The sequence below is a fragment of the Stegodyphus dumicola genome, chromosome 1 (assembly GCF_044657685.1).
Source record: "Stegodyphus dumicola isolate Sdum_Otavi_A_Nest chromosome 1, ASM4465768v1".
Lineage (NCBI taxonomy): Eukaryota > Metazoa > Arthropoda > Arachnida > Araneae > Eresidae > Stegodyphus > Stegodyphus dumicola.
Genome location: NC_140768.1, coordinates 208,340,719 through 208,359,853, shown reverse-complemented (window position 1 = coordinate 208,359,853; position 19,135 = coordinate 208,340,719). Strand labels below are relative to the sequence as shown.

Genomic DNA, 19,135 nt, shown 5'->3' with positions numbered 1-19,135 from the left:
GTGATCGGCGTGTCACATTGCGAATGTAGGCGGTGAAGGTGGAGGCCATCAACAGGCAAGGAGTTGCTCACCGTCTTCTTCGACATTCAAGGTCCGCTACTTGTGGAATTCCTCGAGCACAGAAAAACCATTAGCTCTGATGTGTACTGTAAGACACTCCGATGCCTACGCAGGTTCATCAAGAAGAAAAGACCGGGGCTGCTCACGGAAGGTGTGGTTCTGCTCCATGATAACGCGCATCCACACGTCTCCAGAGTCGCACATGGAAATGGCCAAGTTCAAGTGGTAGACGTTGGACCATCTGCCCTACAGTCTGGACATGTCGCCTGCGATTTCCATGTATTTGGTCCACTGAAGAAACACCTGAAAGGGAAGCGCTTTAACTCAGACGATGTACTCAAGGACGCTGTGAAGGACTGGGTCTCGTCACGGCCACAGGAAATCTGAGAACAAGGAATCCTGCGGCTTGTTCATCAGTGGAATTGTTGTGCTCAAGCCTATGATGTATATTTTGAATAAAATCTACATTTGTACGCACCGTGTCATTTCGTACCTTTTCATTTGATCACCCCTTGTACATATAATATTTGTTGTGGAAATATAGCTTATGAGGCTAGTTAAAACCTAATACAATTCATCCAAAAAAAAAACTGAATTTCTTAAACTTCTGCATGATACAAGGCTAACAAAGACATAAGTATCATATATTCTGTAAGCCATGTTATTGAGACAGACTGTTGCTACGTTGCAGTCGGTTTTATATAAAAAAAATACTTATTTTTGAATTAAGGTACTTTTTATGATGAAATTTGAAGTCATTTAGCCACCAATGTAGCATTATATGTGGAAGGTTGGTTGGTTGCAGATCTCTTGCTCCTTAAGCCAGGCTAAAATCATCATATTCAAACAGCCCTTAAATCATCATATAATGATATTTTCCCCATTAGAAGAGCAATGAAAGTTACTTAACAATATGATATGCTAGGGCTACAGATATTGGGTTCTGGTGGGTTGGTTTATTTAAAGTAGATTATGAAAAGCAAGTATGGTCATGCACAATATTTCACATGTAGCTAAAATTCTTATAAATCTAGTTTGTTTAGTTCGGTCATTTAAAATGTTGCTTTTTTGGTATATGGTTTCTTAGAGAAATAAAGGCAAAGCAAACACAATTTTCATTTTGAAAGATAAATTCACAAATTAAAATAGTATTGATAAAAAATATAATTTTTGTTGTAGTCAAATTACATTATTATGAATAATATTTCTTCCTGTAAAAAGGGCCTCACTCACTAGAACATTATAACTGATTTATTTGCTACAGTCTAATTAGGTTAATCACTGCTAATTTAAACTTCTGTTATTTCTTTTAATTATTTTCCTTATTGTTTTTTAGATACTTGATTGCAACTCAGTTTGAACCAACAGATGCAAGAAAAGTATTTCCGTGTTTTGATGAACCAGATATGAAAGCAAAGTTTAAGCTAACTATTGTGCATGATGAAAAGTATATTTCGATATCAAATATGCCTGAAGAGGTATAAAAGTGTTAATTTTTTTAATTTAAAAGTATTTTTTAACTAGTTTTATGATGAATTTCATAATAATATTCTACAAAGCAATTAAATAATAAAAAAGAAGAAAGAAAAGAAATTGTAGCTATAAGTGCATGTTTGATAATATAATATATAATTATACAAAAATCAACTATTAAATGAATGTTGGTTTTATAGAAAAAATTCAGCAGTGTCAAAGAAGAAACTCATGAAATCTCTTTACTTCAAAAAGTAAAAAAGCGTTTTTGACTCAGTTTATGCCAATATGATATTATATATTGCTCAGAAGAAAATTTAATGTAATAAGCAATAGTTTAAGTGTATAGATACTCAGAACTGTAATGAGCTAATATTGTGAAATTATAGATAATACTTAACATTTTTTTTTTTTTTTTTTTTTTTAATTTTATGCTGAATAATACAGCAGTATAATAGTCTCTGTAATCTAATTCATTATATTTTACTACTGTTCTATGGTTCAATAATAGTTTCAAATTAGATTTGCTTTATATCTGATGGATATTATTTAAAATAATAAAATGGTTACACACAGCTAAATGTAAGTATATAAATTTAATTTATTGTGATATAATAACAATAAAAATATGATTAAAACCTAGCTGACATCCTGCTCGCCCACACATTGTCAAAATCGATTCATGGAAGAACCACAGTTTACCAACCACCGGAAGAAAATTTTTATTTTTAGTTAAATTCTTTAAGTCTGTATGAGTAAATAAATATTTTTTATGTGGCAAAGCATTTTAATTGCATGGTTTACATAACTTTTCCTTTCTGCACATGATCAAGCATCAACTGTAAATTTGCCAAAATTCATGCTTTTCTTAATATATGAATTGAAATAAAATTATTTTTTCTTTATTATCCTAAAGAATGAGAAAGGTTTTAAAAATTCTGTAGTATATATTTATGTATTTCAGTATTGCAAAAAGTTTTCTTAAATTCCCAGCTTAATCATTTCAGATCCTTTAAAAAGTGAAAATATTTCAAAAAGACATTTGTATTATTTGTCTAAATTCACTGAGGCTTTTATTTGAGCTAAATGTAAAATGCATATTCAATTCTCCCCCACTCCCATTCAATGCTGGTACATGTATAAAGGTTGGCATGCTCTTATGTACTTACAAAATTATGTTCATGTGAAAAAAATAATTTTTTTGACTTATAATTCTTTGTATTAAGGCAGAGGCATAAGTAGAATATATTGTATACACTTTATACACCTTTTTTTATTTGTTTTGTTTCTGTCCCTAGTTATATGACTGCAAAGTAATAAAACATTTTAATTATTTTCAAATTTCGCATTTCAGTGAAAATCATTTTTCTATTCTTTGAAGAGATTCCAGTGGACTATTGAAGTTGTAATTACATTGCAGGTTCTTAGTTTTATTGCTTTTTTATCCCATTAAACTATAAACTACATTTAAAACTAAAATTATTACTTCAGTATCAGTTTTCTATATATCTGTAAAAAAAAGTCAGCTGTCTTGCAGCAAACACCTCCTTAAGTTGGCCACCTCTGAAGGTTACTTATATTTCTCAGAGCTTAAATGAACACTGGTGTTGAATATCAGCTCCCTAAAATCATCACCTTCACGTGAGACCAAAGTCATCTGGAATCATGGGTGGTGGTTTTAAAAAGGGTCCACAGTAGTTCAGTTTCTGTTGTAATGTAGTTTAGAGATTTGAAAATAAAATGATTTTCATTATAACACAAAAATATTGATCTTTTGCATTTTATTTATTTATTTATTTTTGGCATGTATTTTTATTTGTTTGTTCAATTTTTATTAGTTTTATTTCTAAACTATTCAGTTGTATTCCAGTGCTACACTCAAATTATGAAAAGAAATTTATCGCTGATGCATTTTGATTTTTTATTAGTGTTGATACTTTTCATTTGTTACTGAAACTCTTTTACTTATGAAAAACATTAAAAATACATATTTATTAATTCTTATTTTAGGCTAGAAATAACTTGAATGACAGTATGGTTGAAACAATTTTCAGTGAATCAGTTCCTATGTCAACATATTTAGTATGCTGTGTAGTCTGTGATTTTGAGTATTTAGAAGCTGAATATAAAGGTAAAAAGGTAAGTTTTATGCAGAATGATAATTAACAATAAATTTGAAAAGCATTTATATTTTAGTTTCTTTATTTTTGAATTTAAAAGAGATCTTATTCTTCAGTTTATTTATTGATTCAGTACTTTAAATACTTCTGTTCAATAAATGAATTTTATATTTTACTGAATAGCAGTCATTTGATTATCTTTTAATTGAGAAATACCTATTTAATGTACTTTAATAAAAATCTGAAAAATAATTTAAATTAACTTTTAAGATATTAATTGAAAAATGTAATGGTTTCTTTTTTAATCTCTAAAACTTAATAAAATTTTCCTGTATTATTTGTAAATCTAAAACATTGTCTGATTTTATGTTGTTTTTCCTTTTCAGATAAGAGCGTATGCTCCATCAGATCGAATTCAGGAAACTGAACATGGTTTGAATATGACAGTGAAAATTTTAGAGAAGTATGAAGAATATTTCAATGTTGATTACGTTCTTCCAAAACTTGGTATGACATAATTGCTTGACAAATTTATCATAAAAATTCTCTAACATAATTTAGGATTATCTGTTAATAATTTAAAATGTGTTAAAATATTATTTTATACTTTATAATTCTGTCTTTAGGGTTGGCTTCAGAATTCTACAGCACATAAATCTGCGATAGCCCCGAAACTTTAGAGGGGAGAGTAACTTGCATAAAAGTCTAGCAAAATCATATATAAATGTTATTAAAAACAGGCTGAATTTCCTTCTGAAGCAATATTTCTATTTTATTTATTAATTTGTATTGTGCATACTTTGAAATTCCAAATTCGACGTCCTGTTTTATTGTGACATCCTATTTGTTAAAAGAGACCACAGCATTAAAATTTTTTTACATCTTGTAATCTGATACAATATTCATCTCAATAACCATAGAATTTTGTCACTTCCGCCATTGTTAGCAGCTGTTAAATTCATTAAATTACCCCTACCTATAAACTAGCTAAATTTCATAACTTACAAGTCATAAGAAAATGAAATTTGGGAAACTGGTAACAAATTTTGGAGGCCTGTAAGGTGCAGATCTGCTAGATCTGAGATGATCATCTCAAAGATGCTGGCTATCGTTCATGATCAAAATTTAGAAGGAGAATTATCTTATATTCCCTCTGTCCAACACTAAATATCTGATTTAGGGTTTCTGTTTGTCCATTAATAAGTGCTTGTATTCTAATCATTTAACTCGGCATTATTTATTTTACAAATTATAAAGCATATTTCAGAAGTTATATTTATATAATAATTATATTGAATTTATTATACCTTGTATTTTTGGCACGAGATGCCATTGATATTAAATCATGATTAAGCATTAATAATGAGTGATATAGAATTTAGACATTCATTTAAGTACAAATATAAGTTGCAGTATTTTAAACTGTAATTTAGATTTATTATGCTTCTTTTAAGAATGTGTTCCCTGGACATTATTTCTACTGTCCATATTATTTCTACTGCCCATATTCAGATCATAAGGAAATCTGAATTTTTCGAGAGGGGAAATACTTTTAATTTCCAAATAATGAAAAATAATGTTTGCAAAAAATCAAGTAATTACATTTATAAGTATCATGCTTAACATCCATTTGTTAAAAATCAAGACTTACTTTCCTGAAGTTATTTTTAAAATTGTAAGTTGAACATATTTCTTGATAAGATTAATTAATTTTCTGAAATACTACTGTGAGTAAACAGTGTTTTAAAACATGAAAAATAGATCTTATTTAAAGCCAGCAGAGTAATTACTAAACTTTACATAATAAATTCTGTTTAGTAATTCAGAAACATTCACTGCTTATTAAAATATTTATCTAATAAAGTCTGTCTACTTGTCCTTATTATTTAGCTATTTGCTTCATCTTCGTAAGCAGTTTGAACATCATGAAATAAATTTATCATCTTATTATTATCATCTTTCTCTCCTGTTTTTCTGTCAGCTTCCTTTGCACCAGACTGCCAGCAGCATCTTCGTTAATCTTTGTGTTTCAAAATATATTGTTTTTACTTTGTGTTTTCCAAATATTTTTAGTCTAATATGAAACTCTAAAGATATGTGCAATTAAAAATAACAAAAACACATGCATATGTGCGCTAAACTGTCATGAACAGTATTTGTGCCACTTAATTTTTTTACCAGTTGTTGCATGTTGCCATTTGTAGATCCTAAAAATATCAGTACAAATAGTTTAGAAATGTACTGAACGATTTTAAGAGTGTTGCATCATAACTGCCAGACTTAGATGGTAAATTATATGCTGAGAAAGAGTAAAATTAATGATTCTGTAGTAATTATTTATTTTATTTTATTACTTTTTTTAAATAAAATATTGGGAATTTTTGCCTTCCCTATTATGTGCTTTTGTTGTGTAAGTGATAACATGTTTGGTTGACATTCGGAAGATCTGGAGTTTGAATCCTGGTGACAGCATAGTCGATTTTATGTGTTTCTTACTTCAGAAATCCTAGCAGACTTTACATAGTAAAAACAGAAAGCATAGATTCTTAATTTGCTTTGTTCTTAAAATGCTAGTGTGGTGTAGTGTTAATGCATCAACGTTGTGGTGTTGAACTCCAATGAAAACGCTAACGACGGAACACCACATGAAAATTTTATTGAATGCCCAAAAAATGGCTACATACCATCAACAAGAGAAAATCCTAAATCTTTTTCTTAAAATCAAATTCTATACATTTTACGTGCGAGAGCAATACGTGGCTCTCGAGTTTGCGTTTTTAACATTGCCAACAATTTAATTATTTTAATAACAACTATTTTAACAACTATTGAAAACGTATTTGTAAGTTAAATAATAATAATTTTCAGCTTATGCTCACGAGACATCCTTGTCCTTATTAATCTTCAGTTTTTTCTTCCTTTATGCGACCTTGTCACAACTGAGTTTGATACACAATTAGACATTTTAGTCTTTTCGGGCTAACTAGCATGATGTCCAGATTCAGCACCACAATAATTTTTAATCTTGCTTCAGATCTGAAATCATTTTGAACCATTTTTAACCTTTAAATATATACTATTTTTGAATATAAAGAAAAAAATTATTTTTTGGAAGTATGTCTAAAATAATTCTGTTGTGATATTTTTAAAGAAGATATGCAAATTTCCATAATTAATAATCTGGAAAAAAGTTCATTTAATTGTTTAAATAGAAAATCTGAATTTTCTTTAAGCCTAAAATACAGATTGTACAAAAAGGAACCAAAGAAATTTAGTTAAAAAAAAAAAAAAAGAGAGAGAGAGATTCTATCAGGTGTAAACCAAATTCAATGAACATCGAAGAAACAAACTTTTGAGTATATTTAGGAATAATTTGATGTATAGAACTGGACTATGTAAAAATTGGCATGCCATTTCAGAAACAAATCTGGTTTTGTATCAAAAAACATATGTCAGCATAATGCTATGTATACATATAATATACAGGGTGATTCAAAAATATCTGGAAAAATGTAAATGCAAGTAGAGGGGATAGTAATAAGTAGATTTTGTAATGGGAATGTGTGTGCAGAAATAGCATGTTGAGTTGGTACAGCAGTCTGTTGAGAAGTAGATAAATGCATTCTACTGGTTGAGAAGTAGATAAATGCATTCTACTGATATAAATAATCTTTCTCAGCATAAATTTCAAACAGTATGCATTGTTGCGTCAACATGCATTTTGTCTATGGAGCTGCAGCTAACATCAAACAGCTGTGCAAAGGAGGGGCAGAGAATAGTTCCTGAGTATATCCTCTGAGCAGTTTTTCCATATCAATCCACAGCTTCATGTTACCCATGCATGTTGGCATGCTTTGTGTTCATGTAGTGATGCATACTGCTTGAAATTACATGGTTACATGGAAAGGATAATTTATGCCAGTAAAATGCTTTTAGCAGCTGCTTGATAACCACACACATTCCATTATAAAAACTTGTGTGTTTCACCACCCTACCTGCATTTACATTTTTGCCAGATATTTTTGATATCTCTGTTATCTTAGCCATCCAATGTGAGACATTAAAAATATTTATTAATTGATTGAATAATTAAAAAAAGACATGAAGTTGTCTCTTTCTTCTTTTCTCCTTTGTAAAATGTATTCTAGTGAAATTCTGCATTTTATTACAAAATTTTGTAAAAAAAAATCTGAAAAATCTATGTAACTATCAAACATCATATAAGACAACTCATTAACTGATTATATGCAGGAGTGATTGCAGTTTGGATATAGACAGAATTGCTGAAATCCAATATTGCTATATCTGTGAAATCTTTCTTAAATTTTATTTTAGAACAAGTGTATCTTCCAGAGATTACATAAATTTAAAGCTTTTGGATACTTGTCATATACCGAAACAGTAGAAACTGATACTCTAAACTTCTGGGTTGACAGAAGGGGGAACACAGAAATACCTTCCTGCATTGGCACAACTGATTAAATTTGCTTTAATTTGCTTCTGTAGGCCCAGTGAATTTAACTATATTGGTGATAGTATGATAGATCGTAGAACGTCTTTGTATGCTGATAGCATAGATGCTGGCAGGTTGTGAAGTATTATTTATTCTCATTAAACAAAAATACATATGAAATTTTAGGGTCAGAAAATTTCTCCCAAGCCCAATTGGCAAAGATTTTAGGAATAATTTATCGAATAGCTGGCCAAGTTACTAAAATTCTTTACATTCTAAGAACTGTTCACTTCCTTTATGAACTCCTCATCTCCAACACAAATCTATTATTAGAAAATAATATGTATACTCAGGTTCTAATCTAGGTATGCTGTGCTTTAAGTGAAAAACCATCATTTACAGCAAAATGTCTTGCTAATTGTAAAACAATTGTTGCTGCTTGCATGTCTTGATTGTACTATAGTCTCTCGCCCCTTCTCTCCAAGCAGCAATTTGCAAAACTTGAACTTTCCCCAAAAACAAATTAAACATGCCAATTACTTTTTTAAACTTTAAGAAACTAAAAAGATAAGCAGTTTTGTGAGGTGATACAGTGAAGCATTAAATTAACTGATTTTTAATAAATTTATACTTTTTGGATAGTAATGAAATTGTTAGGAATGCATGATAAAACATGTATCACATTAATATCTTGAATTATTTGAGATTATAGCAGTTTTTCATATACATTTATTGCTCTTTTTCACTCATTTCTTTTTTCTCAATCTTGGTTTAGTTGCACCATTCCATTATAAAACCAGAAATGGAAATTTTTTTGATGATCTCCTTTCTTTGAGTTTCTAATGGCCTTTTTTGTTTCCTTGATGCTCTAAGCTCATACTTATTTTGCTTAACCCCTTTGCGCTGACTGTCACGTATACGTGCCAGCAACGAACACACTTACCTACCGGCCGACATGCAGGCATGCCAGAGGATTGTTCCGTTCTCTACCGACTGTCACATATTGTGCCAGTACTTTGGAACGTTTTTCAAACTATAATTTCTGCCACAAGATGGCACTGTATGTCCATATGGTTTCAGATACATGTACATTAGACCTTCTACTCAAAATGAGAGAAGCATGACTCACATACACGTGTTTTTGATTATATAAACAAACGGGGAAATAAATGTTTCCGAATGGCGTGATTTATGACGTCTCTTTAAATCGCACTTTATTCGCACGTGGTAGTTGTTTACTGTAAGTAGAGAAGTTTTATTTGCTCTAAAGCGTTGGGTATTTCGGTTTGCAGTTCAGTTTTTAGAAAATAATTAGATCTTGTTAGACGTGAATTCTTTGTTTTTACCGTTGCAATGTCAAAGCGTCGAAAATGTTTAACAGAGCATGAAATAGCAGAAATGATGCAAAATATTTCAGATATTGATTCTGAAATTCTGATATTTATTCTGAAAGATTAACTGAAAGACATTTTCCAAAACTTTGTTCAGAAGAGACTGATAAGAAAATGGGACGACGATGCTTCGTTTGTTCACATTCCCAGAAAAATCCTCCAAAACGGCAAATGAGTTATTACGAGTGCAAGGAATGTAACGTAGGACTGTGTGTAGATCCCTGTTTTCAAATTTTTCATACGAAAAGACAATTTTAAGTAAATGTGTAAAATATGCATTTAAACAAGAAATAAGGTAATTAAAATATATATATAAAAATATTTTTAAAGCATAAGCCGTTTAAATACTCTATAGAGCATTATTAAACAATGCGTTGATACTTCGGAAATTTCGTGGATTTATGCTTAGTAGCAAAAAAGCCCCCAGCCCTGGAGAGACGCTCGCGTAAGACACTGCCGGCCTCAGCGATAAGCGCGCGTTTTCGCTACCTGGCTCGAAGGGGTTAATGGTTAATCCAGCTCTGAGCATGGACAATGATTACTCACCAACCCTTAGTAAAAGAGAGAAAAACCATCAGCTTCCTTGTAATAACATGATGTTTGATACACAAGGTGCATATGTATATATATATGTTACTCCATATTTTGTCACCAGTTTGTCTAGTTAAAACTCATTAAAAATTTTTATCCATATTGCAAATGCTCATAAACCAAGTTACTGACAATTCAAAGTTTTACCATGAATGTGTTGTCCTTCAGTTGTAAATTTTGATCTCTGCAAAAAATTTGTTTAGTTTGTTTTGGGAGAAAGTTCAAGTTTTGCAAATTGCTGTTTGGAGGGAAGGGGCGAGAGACTATAGTACAATCAAGACATGCAAGCAGCAACAATTGTTATACAAATAGCAAGACATTTTGCTGTAAATGGTGGTTTTTTGCTGTAAAGTATGCAAATGTAATTGTGAAACTTTATGTAGTTATATAATCAAAATGGTGGTCATTACTTCCCTTAAGAGAGAGAAAAAGTGTTAGGATGTTATTAAAATAGCCTTAAACTGCAATGACTCCTCTCTAAGATATCCAGCCGTGGTTTCAGATAATTAAGATTTTATTTGTCTAAAGATATATATGGTCAGCTTAGATCTTATTTTAATTTGTGAAGAGCGTTAATTAAAATGAAAGGCTTTTTTTAAACTGTTTGCTGATAAATCATTTCACAGAGTCAGACTGCAAATTGTTTTATTGGATGATATTACTGAAAATTTACGATGGAGAACTGGAGAGGCAAAAGTGAAAATTTAGTATTGTTATTTGAAAACTATACAAAAATATTTTTCTTTTCCAGATTCAGTTGCAATACCGAATTTTACAGTCCCTGCTATGGAACACTGGGGTGTTATAACATACAACACCCGGAGCTTCCTTGTTGATGAAACAGTATCTCCTTTCAAGCGAATGGCAGACATTGACCGAGTAATTGCTCATGAGCTAGCTCATCAGGTAAAATGATTTCTTTTATATTTACCTACTACTTTCAGTGACTTAGATAGTTCTGATGATTACTCAAATTTGTGTAAATGCTGTAAATGAATATCAATTTCTGGCATCCATTAGCTACAAAAAATACATATAAAAGTTGCTATGGGCATTTATTGCTTTAAATATTGATCCTAAATATGTATTTCCAGTTACAAAGGTTCTCAAAATAAGGTGCAGAATTTTATGAAAATTGTTTCGCCTCTGTAACCAAGTTTTATATTTTATTAAATATAGAAGATTTTTTATGTGGTCTACATCAGGAGAATGCAAAAACTTCCCCAGAGGCAGGAAGCACCCCTTCTAATTGCTTAATTGGCCTATTTGCATCTCTTTCTTATCCAATTTTGTATGCAAACTTCCAAAATCAACAGCACAAGTGCATATCTATTGCAACAGTACATGTTGTAGAATCTTCTAGTATGTTTTGGAATCATACATTGTAGACTCTAGTTGAGACTAAATACCAATTCTTGCTAGGTCTTGGAAGAACAGATGACTGCAGAAGGAGGTTTAAATAACCTTTTTATTTGAACTTAACAAAAAATGCACTCACTCGGTGTTCACAATCTAACACCACTTGTGGCTAAGTAACTTAACAGAAAATAAGATGTAAAATTGCAATAAAATTGTAGGGACATTAACAGAAAAATAAAATGTAAAATCACAATGAAATTGTAGAGACATTAGGATTTTTTCGAAGCAAGAGACATGAAAAATGAGCAGTGCCCTCGCTGGGACTGGAACTTCTTGAATACATGCCGAGTGTGCTGATCATTACACCATGAGGACATGCTAGGAAGGTGGACAAACACCTTATATACTCCCCCTTTTAAAGAGTGACTGGGATTAGGGTACCCAGTCGCCAAATCCTGGTGGTGGAGAATTATCATCCACCACCTTTTTTAGTTCGGGTGCCACTGTTAAGACATTAGATTATTTCGAAGCAGAAGAAATGAAAAATAAGCAATGCCATTGCCAGGACTCAAACTACAGACCTCTCGTGTACGCACGGAGTGCGCTAACCATTACATCACGAAGGCATGCTAGAAAGGCAGGAGAAATACCTTATGAAGTAAGATTGGCTGCACAACTGGCTCCTTATTTATCTAAACTGCTAAATTTGCTGCACATAGCAAAGCCGAACCTAGAATATCAATATAATCTAAAAAGAATGGCTAAGCATCAACTATTCTTGTACAAAGCTACTTCAAACACGGGGCATAAATTCGGAACTAACCTCCTCCTCAAGTCTTAAAACTGCTGCTTAAATACCGATTCCAAACTTGCTTAGATTTACATTCTGCGTCATTAAAATTTGCATTCTGGCAGGAAACTGAAATCAGAAGGGAAACGAATGTTCTAAAATTAAAAAATAATTGGTTTGAATAAAATGAGGTCTTTACAATGTGAGCATATATATATATATGTATGACTGTATTAGCAATCAATCAAAGCTGAGAGCACTAGATATGCTAGACAGCATGTACATCTGCCAAAGAATATAGTCCTATAATATCTAGAAGCTTTAATTTAGAAATTAAGCAATGCAATATGAATATTGTGTAGATAAAGACTTATCAGAAAAGAGAGATTTTACTTCTAACATTTATTCTAGAATGAAACAGTGTGTATGTAAATAATCAGTGGCGTAAATAAGGGTATGCAAGCAATACCGTCGCATAGGGGCCCGAAGGCTTAGGGGGCCCTTAAATGTCCTGTTGAACTACATTTACATGTTTAAACTTAAAAGACGAATTCTATTACATACATATAGAAGCTTTAATTCATTTTCCCCTGATGAGTTCGGAATTGGAGTTTCAAAAAAAGAAGATTGATTATTATTTATATATATTTTTATCTAGTATTTTTTTCCCTTTTGTATAGTTCTCACAATGTAATAAATGACAGTACTTGCAATATTATTATTTATATATATTTTTATCTAGTATTTTTTTCCCTTTTGTATAGTTCTCACAATGTAATAAATGACAGTACTTGCAAGTGCAGTCGCACCAGAGGCAGGGTAAGGGACAGAAAAAGTTTAGATTTAGAAGTACAATTGATATTACAAAATGGCAAAGTTAAAGGCAGATCGATTTTTTTCCTCGGTTTTTTACACTAATAAGCTGGAGGGGGGAGAATCATTCGTAAGTATCAATTGCTAACATCTAACTCCAGAATACATGCTTTTCTTTCTTAAGGACACAAAATCATTGACGTAAGTTGAGCAGTTGTGCTATGAAAGGACTTTGCCCCACCCACATGTCGAAATGCCAGACAGGAAACGCAAAGAATTTATGACACCACATTTGGAAAGGAGAGATTTCCCATTTGGCTTAGGGATCTTTGAATGAATTCAAGGGCCGAAAAAAGGGGGAAGTTTTACGACACACGAGCTAAGAACACAAAGTTTCATTCAGATGCTCAAACATTAAGCGGAGAAATATTTCAATTAATTTCCGAGGTAAATTGCTTTTGTACATTAAATTTATTGAAATTCATTACTTTTTCTTCACTCATGGGGGGGGGAGGAAATGGAATGGATAAATATTTTTACTTGAAATAATGAGTAAATCAATATTTATCCAATTTTTCAAAATATTCTCACATTGCAGATAAAATGTCGGTTAGGAATTCTTTAAAATCCCTAATCGAGAATGAAATATGAAGGCATAGAACTCGTAAAATATATAACTTACTTACTAAGCATATTTTAATGCTGGAGGATTTAATAGATTTGCTTTAGAAAAGAAAAGAGTTGTGGTGTTTCTTAACCTGTAAAATTACCCATCTACCAAAAATTCACACTTATCTGTAAAAGATAACTCTGAAGACATTAAATTTATTTTGAAAGTAATATATTAATTTCTCTTTGTTTGAAAAAATACAATAAATTACAATTCATTTTAACAACGTGAAGCATTTAAGCGTATAATTCAGTAATGCGCAATAACTTATACGTTATTTTAATGGAATTGAATTATTATATAATAATAAAGCACTTGAGGACTATTTGCCTAAGGGCAAGAACGCCTTTCTGAACGTTATTTGAAATGAAATTTTACAATTTACTTTACTTTTGCTTTTAATTTACTTTCCACAGCACTCAGTACGCGAAACCATCAATAATAATATAATAATGACAATAAAAATGGCATTACTCAACTAAAAGTAGATACTACTTCATAAATGTCGATAAATTAATTACTGAAAATATTAAACATATCAATGGCAGCATTGCCCTAATAGTTTTAAGTTGCATTTCAACATTTGAAAGAACGCGAATTTCATTGCTATTTTCACCACACAAATGAATGGAATATTTCAGAAAAGAATTCTCCCCTGTTATTCCAATATTTCAATAATTTTCGCAAATTAAAAAATTTAATTAATACTTTTTAATAGTAAATGATGCAATTTTCACACATAAAATCCCTTTCTACATTATTATCTTTCATTTCAGCACCACAGCATTACTTTTCTAAGACATAAATAACTTCCGTTAATATATGTTCCCATACATTATATTTATTTTTTATATTTTTGTCATTAATAAATTAATGATAGATAGATAAAAAAATCGATACTACTTAATTTATAAACAATGTAAAAACTGCAAATCTGAGGTCATTAATTTCTGAGACATAAATAGCTTTCCAAGATGCAAATAAAACAGGTAACAGAAATCATAAATATTAATGCTCCTAAAATATATCCACTTTTCCTAATTGATTTTTGCTTTTTGATCCATCTGGGGTACAATAAACCTATTTTCATTAAAAGAAGTTTTGCGCATTTCTCTACAAAGTGCGCAAAGCTTGTTTCATACAACTTTATTTTAACTAATTATGAAGAAACGTTATACTTGTTTCCTAAACAAGTATTTATGTGTACTACTTTTAGAAACCGCGCCACAGAGTGTGAGTACTCATCTTCAATTATACGTTAGTGTCGATAAGCTTAATTACAAATTATTAAACATTTCTGGGAACTTGAAACTTAGAAGGGAATCATCATATTCTGCTACAGTGGGTATCTAAATTTAGATAAATCCTCATACCGTAAGTATTTTGTGTTTAATTTTAAAATTTCCACTTCGTATTACACAGTCATCTTCAAAGTTCTTTGGATACAAGCCAACAAAATTTGTTTCTACCTGTTTATTATTTTATCCTAAACTTGTGGAAGAATTTCCTAAAATTATTCGAATATCCATAATTTTTACTGTTAAATATTTAATAATTATACATTAACTGAAATACATTTATAGTACGGAGGAAATGTAGAAAGATATTGCAGGTCATGTATTATGTATCATTGGAATATGACAATAATAATAGTACAATTTGACTGGAAAAAAAAACCAGATGTTTCAGCTTTTTAAAAGGGAAGTAGACATCTTTACAGTGAAATCTTGGATGAAAGTTTTACTGTGACTGAACTTGGGAAGACACTGGAAATTTATGATGGAGGTGGGGTCCCTTTCTTCGCTAAACAGCTGTGTTGAAATGTGAAACGCTACCCCTCAAGTATACTTGTAATTGGCTGATGACTCAGAACAGTAAACTGAACTTAAACTTGCTCTTGTTCTAATGCCATTTCTCTAGTCTGTGACGAGAACGAGCAGAAGTTTTTCTTTAAAATTAAATGTTATCTCAAATATAATTCTTCATTATAAAGGTAAGTTATTGATTTGTAATATTACACAAACTAAATTCTTATAATTTAAAAATTCAATTCAGCTAAACTTTTAATCCATTTATTTGAAAGTGCAAACTTATCAACATTAACAATGCAAATGTCTACTAATATTAATAACGTATTGTTATATTAACATGAAATATTTTCATGATAAATATGAAATATAATATATGTTTCCATACATTAAGAAACATAATAACAGGCCAAAAATTAAAAACAAAATTGTTTAAAGATGTCCTGCGCTATAGCTGTAGAATCGATCGAGTCAATCAGTCGAGTCGACAACTGAAAATCAATCGACTTAAATGGAGCTCATCAACATCTAAAAAGTATTTCTATTAATATGCAAGATATGAGAAACAAGTTTGAAGACATTATGAAATAAGTATGCATTATTGCAAGTAATGGGGCATAGAAACTAAATTTGAAAAATAAAATAAAAATAAAGACAAAATTTTGATGAGTTATGTGAGAATAACAGGCTTGAAAATTCCGAAATATCTTTTAAAGTAACAGTTTTTTTATGCTGCTCTCGACATTTTAAATTCTCAGTTAAAGTACAGAATGATTCAAATGACAAAAATCGCAATGATGTTTTCATTTTTGGAACCTAAAACACTGTCATCGTTAACAAATATGGAAATTATTAATAATGTTTCAAAAATACAGAAAACCTATAAAGAAAACTTTGCTAATGCACTAGAAGCATAACTTTTATTATTTATAAGTACTTTCAGAACAGAAATCCAAAATTTGAAATCCGTTGTGTGCAATTCACTTATATTGTATTTATCATTACCTGTAACCACAGCCATGAGCGAGAGGTCATTTTTCAGTAATAAAAACATATTTAAGAAACACTATGACACAAGATCGATTGTTAAACCTATTGAGCGTTGAAGCTGAGATGGCTGAGAAAATGGACATCCAGGTATTAATAAATAATTTTGCCGAAATGAAGGTTAGGAGACACAAATTTCAATAAAGAAGGATTTTTGTCTTTATGATGAATTTTGGCCACCAGTGTTATAATTACACTTATTGGGGGAATTAGAGAAGAAGAGCAGTATGGGCTGAGAGAAAATTAAAAGGAAACAGGAAAAAAATTTAGCATTCATATTTTTTTATAAAAATTATGTATTCAAGTAGTTTAGTGTACCAAAAGGATTTTTAAAAAGACAGAAAAAATTTTACATATTTTCTACAAAAATTGTATTTTTAAACAATTTTCTTTATGAAGTTTATGATAAATATGTTTTATATTTAACAAATGTATCATTTACAATATAAAAGTTCTTATTTATTACTTATATATTATTGCATAAATCATGTTTGTAAGCTGAGTAAATCACAGAGTTCTATATATTAATGTAATATCTTTTCTGTACGTTTATCAATTATCTTGTCTGTCAGTTTATAATATAACCAATTATTTATAAGTTTGCTAAATGAAGCGAAAAAAACAGATAGGCGCAGATTTTATATAAAAATTTAAAACATTAGTACGTAAAACTTCTTGGATTTTATATAAAAATCTCCTCAAATCTAGGCTTTTTTCCTTTTCTTAATGCTATACTGTATGTCGACATGTTTCTTTTTTATATAGACTTATTCATTTATTATCAGTATGTATCTCAGTGAAAGGAGAGAAAAAATCATGAAAACATAGGCTCCTGGAATCCTTGATTTTTTTTTTTTTAATTTTTTTTAATTCCCTCCCCCACATTAAATGTATTGGACATTAAATTATTAAGCACATTAAATTTATTGGGATTTTTTTTTTTTTTTTTTTTTTTTTTTTTTTTTTTTTTTTTTTTTGCATAGGGGGCCTAAGAATTCTAGTTACGCCACTATAAATAATATGATGACCAAAAGGAACAGATCCCATTTTTGGTGTAGTCATAATTTTTTTTAATATATTCCAGGAAAAGGTGTTCCCATCTTCCCCCTCCCTTCTCCATCATGTTCCATGAACAATAAGAGCATGGCAAAAGTTATCATCATGGTCCAGCCTATATGATGCATTAAAAAGACTTTTTGTGCCCTTGGTTAAATGTATTTGCCCACCCCTGGTCTATATAAATCAAAAGTCTAATTTGTATAATATTTATTATGCTTTCAGAAATGCAAAAAGTTCTGAAATTAATAAAAAAAAAAAGTGCTGTAGTACTCAGATCAGTCATAATTACTAAAATGAACTACATTTTTTTATAGTTTCTCTTAAATCTGAACAAAATTATTTAAATTTACTTGCTTATGTGGGTTGGAAAGTAATTTAAGCCAATTTATGTATTTTTTAATGGCTCTTGACAATTAGCATGGAAAGAATGTTATTTTTTTAACTTATAAAACATTTTGCTTAGAAAATTAACAAAATTCTGTCTACAATATTAAAACTGTTTTCAAAGAATTCTTTATATTTTTTAGCAACTTTATAATCAGAATATCACTATTTAAAAAAATAATACTTACTGCCACTTTTTTAACACTTTTATAAAAGCCGCATTAAAGCTTGCTTTGTATTTCATTCTTCTTCAGTATGAGAATAGCAAAGAACTTAACTGACTTTATAATTTTTATAAAGTCAGGTAACTTTATAATAAAAACTAAATTTTTTCACCTGTATATATTCAGTGCATCTCTGAAATAGTAGTGCTAGTAAACTGTTTGTGGTATGTAGTAATTAAGGCCTATTAAAAAATATTCAAAAATAGTACACTTTAAGGGATTGGTAAGATGTTGGATAAGATGTTTCATTGATGCAATAGCTGAGAAAGCCATTTGACTTGTTCTACTCTGTCAGGAGTGATACTGTGGTTCACTCTCAGTTAAATGGTAATGATAGACCCATTAAGTTTAAAACACACAAACATAGTTTTGCTTGATCTGTACTTGGGTTTACAATTATTTATCCTTAACATGGCCCAGATTTTTATAACATATCCATTTAGTTGCTCTTATATATTTTCCTCTTTTCAAGCATTTTTTAGGTTTTTAGAGAATTTAAGGTCTTTCGGGACATTTTTAAGCATTTCAAAGCATTTTAAGGCATATTCTAGTAATCAAACTGAAAAGTAAAGTTACTTTGAAATAACACTGTCTCAACTCCTATGAACTCATTTTTATTAGGCAGGCATATCCTATCTGTAGAGAACTTATTATGTAATCTGGTTAGTCATGTCTAACATAGCAGGCTTTTTCCACAAGGTATGAGTGTCACTTCTATGCAAAGTATGCAGAAGGGGAAAAAGCTATTCTATAGACATATTCTTGAAATTATACACACCCAGCTGTGTGCAATTCATTTTTCTGCCTCAATAAAAGCCTCCCCCCCCCTCAGCTGCTATACTCCTGCTTCGATTCAGATGAAATATTTTCTCCTTAGCCAAAATTGAAGAAAA

At 30.4% G+C, this 19,135-nt stretch overlaps 1 protein-coding gene across 1 annotated transcript in view; it reads left to right on the top strand.

Moving 5' to 3' along the window:
* The window catches only part of LOC118205807 (uncharacterized), a 425,653-nt gene that overhangs the window by 335,730 nt on the left and 70,788 nt on the right, over positions 1-19,135 (top strand). Inside the window, exons 38-41 of the mRNA XM_085825092.1 lie at positions 1,397-1,538; positions 3,544-3,672; positions 4,040-4,160; positions 10,840-10,994. Of these exons, the coding sequence (XP_085681218.1) occupies positions 1,397-1,538; positions 3,544-3,672; positions 4,040-4,160; positions 10,840-10,994 (547 nt within the window). The remainder of the gene's footprint in view (positions 1-1,396; positions 1,539-3,543; positions 3,673-4,039; positions 4,161-10,839; positions 10,995-19,135) is intronic.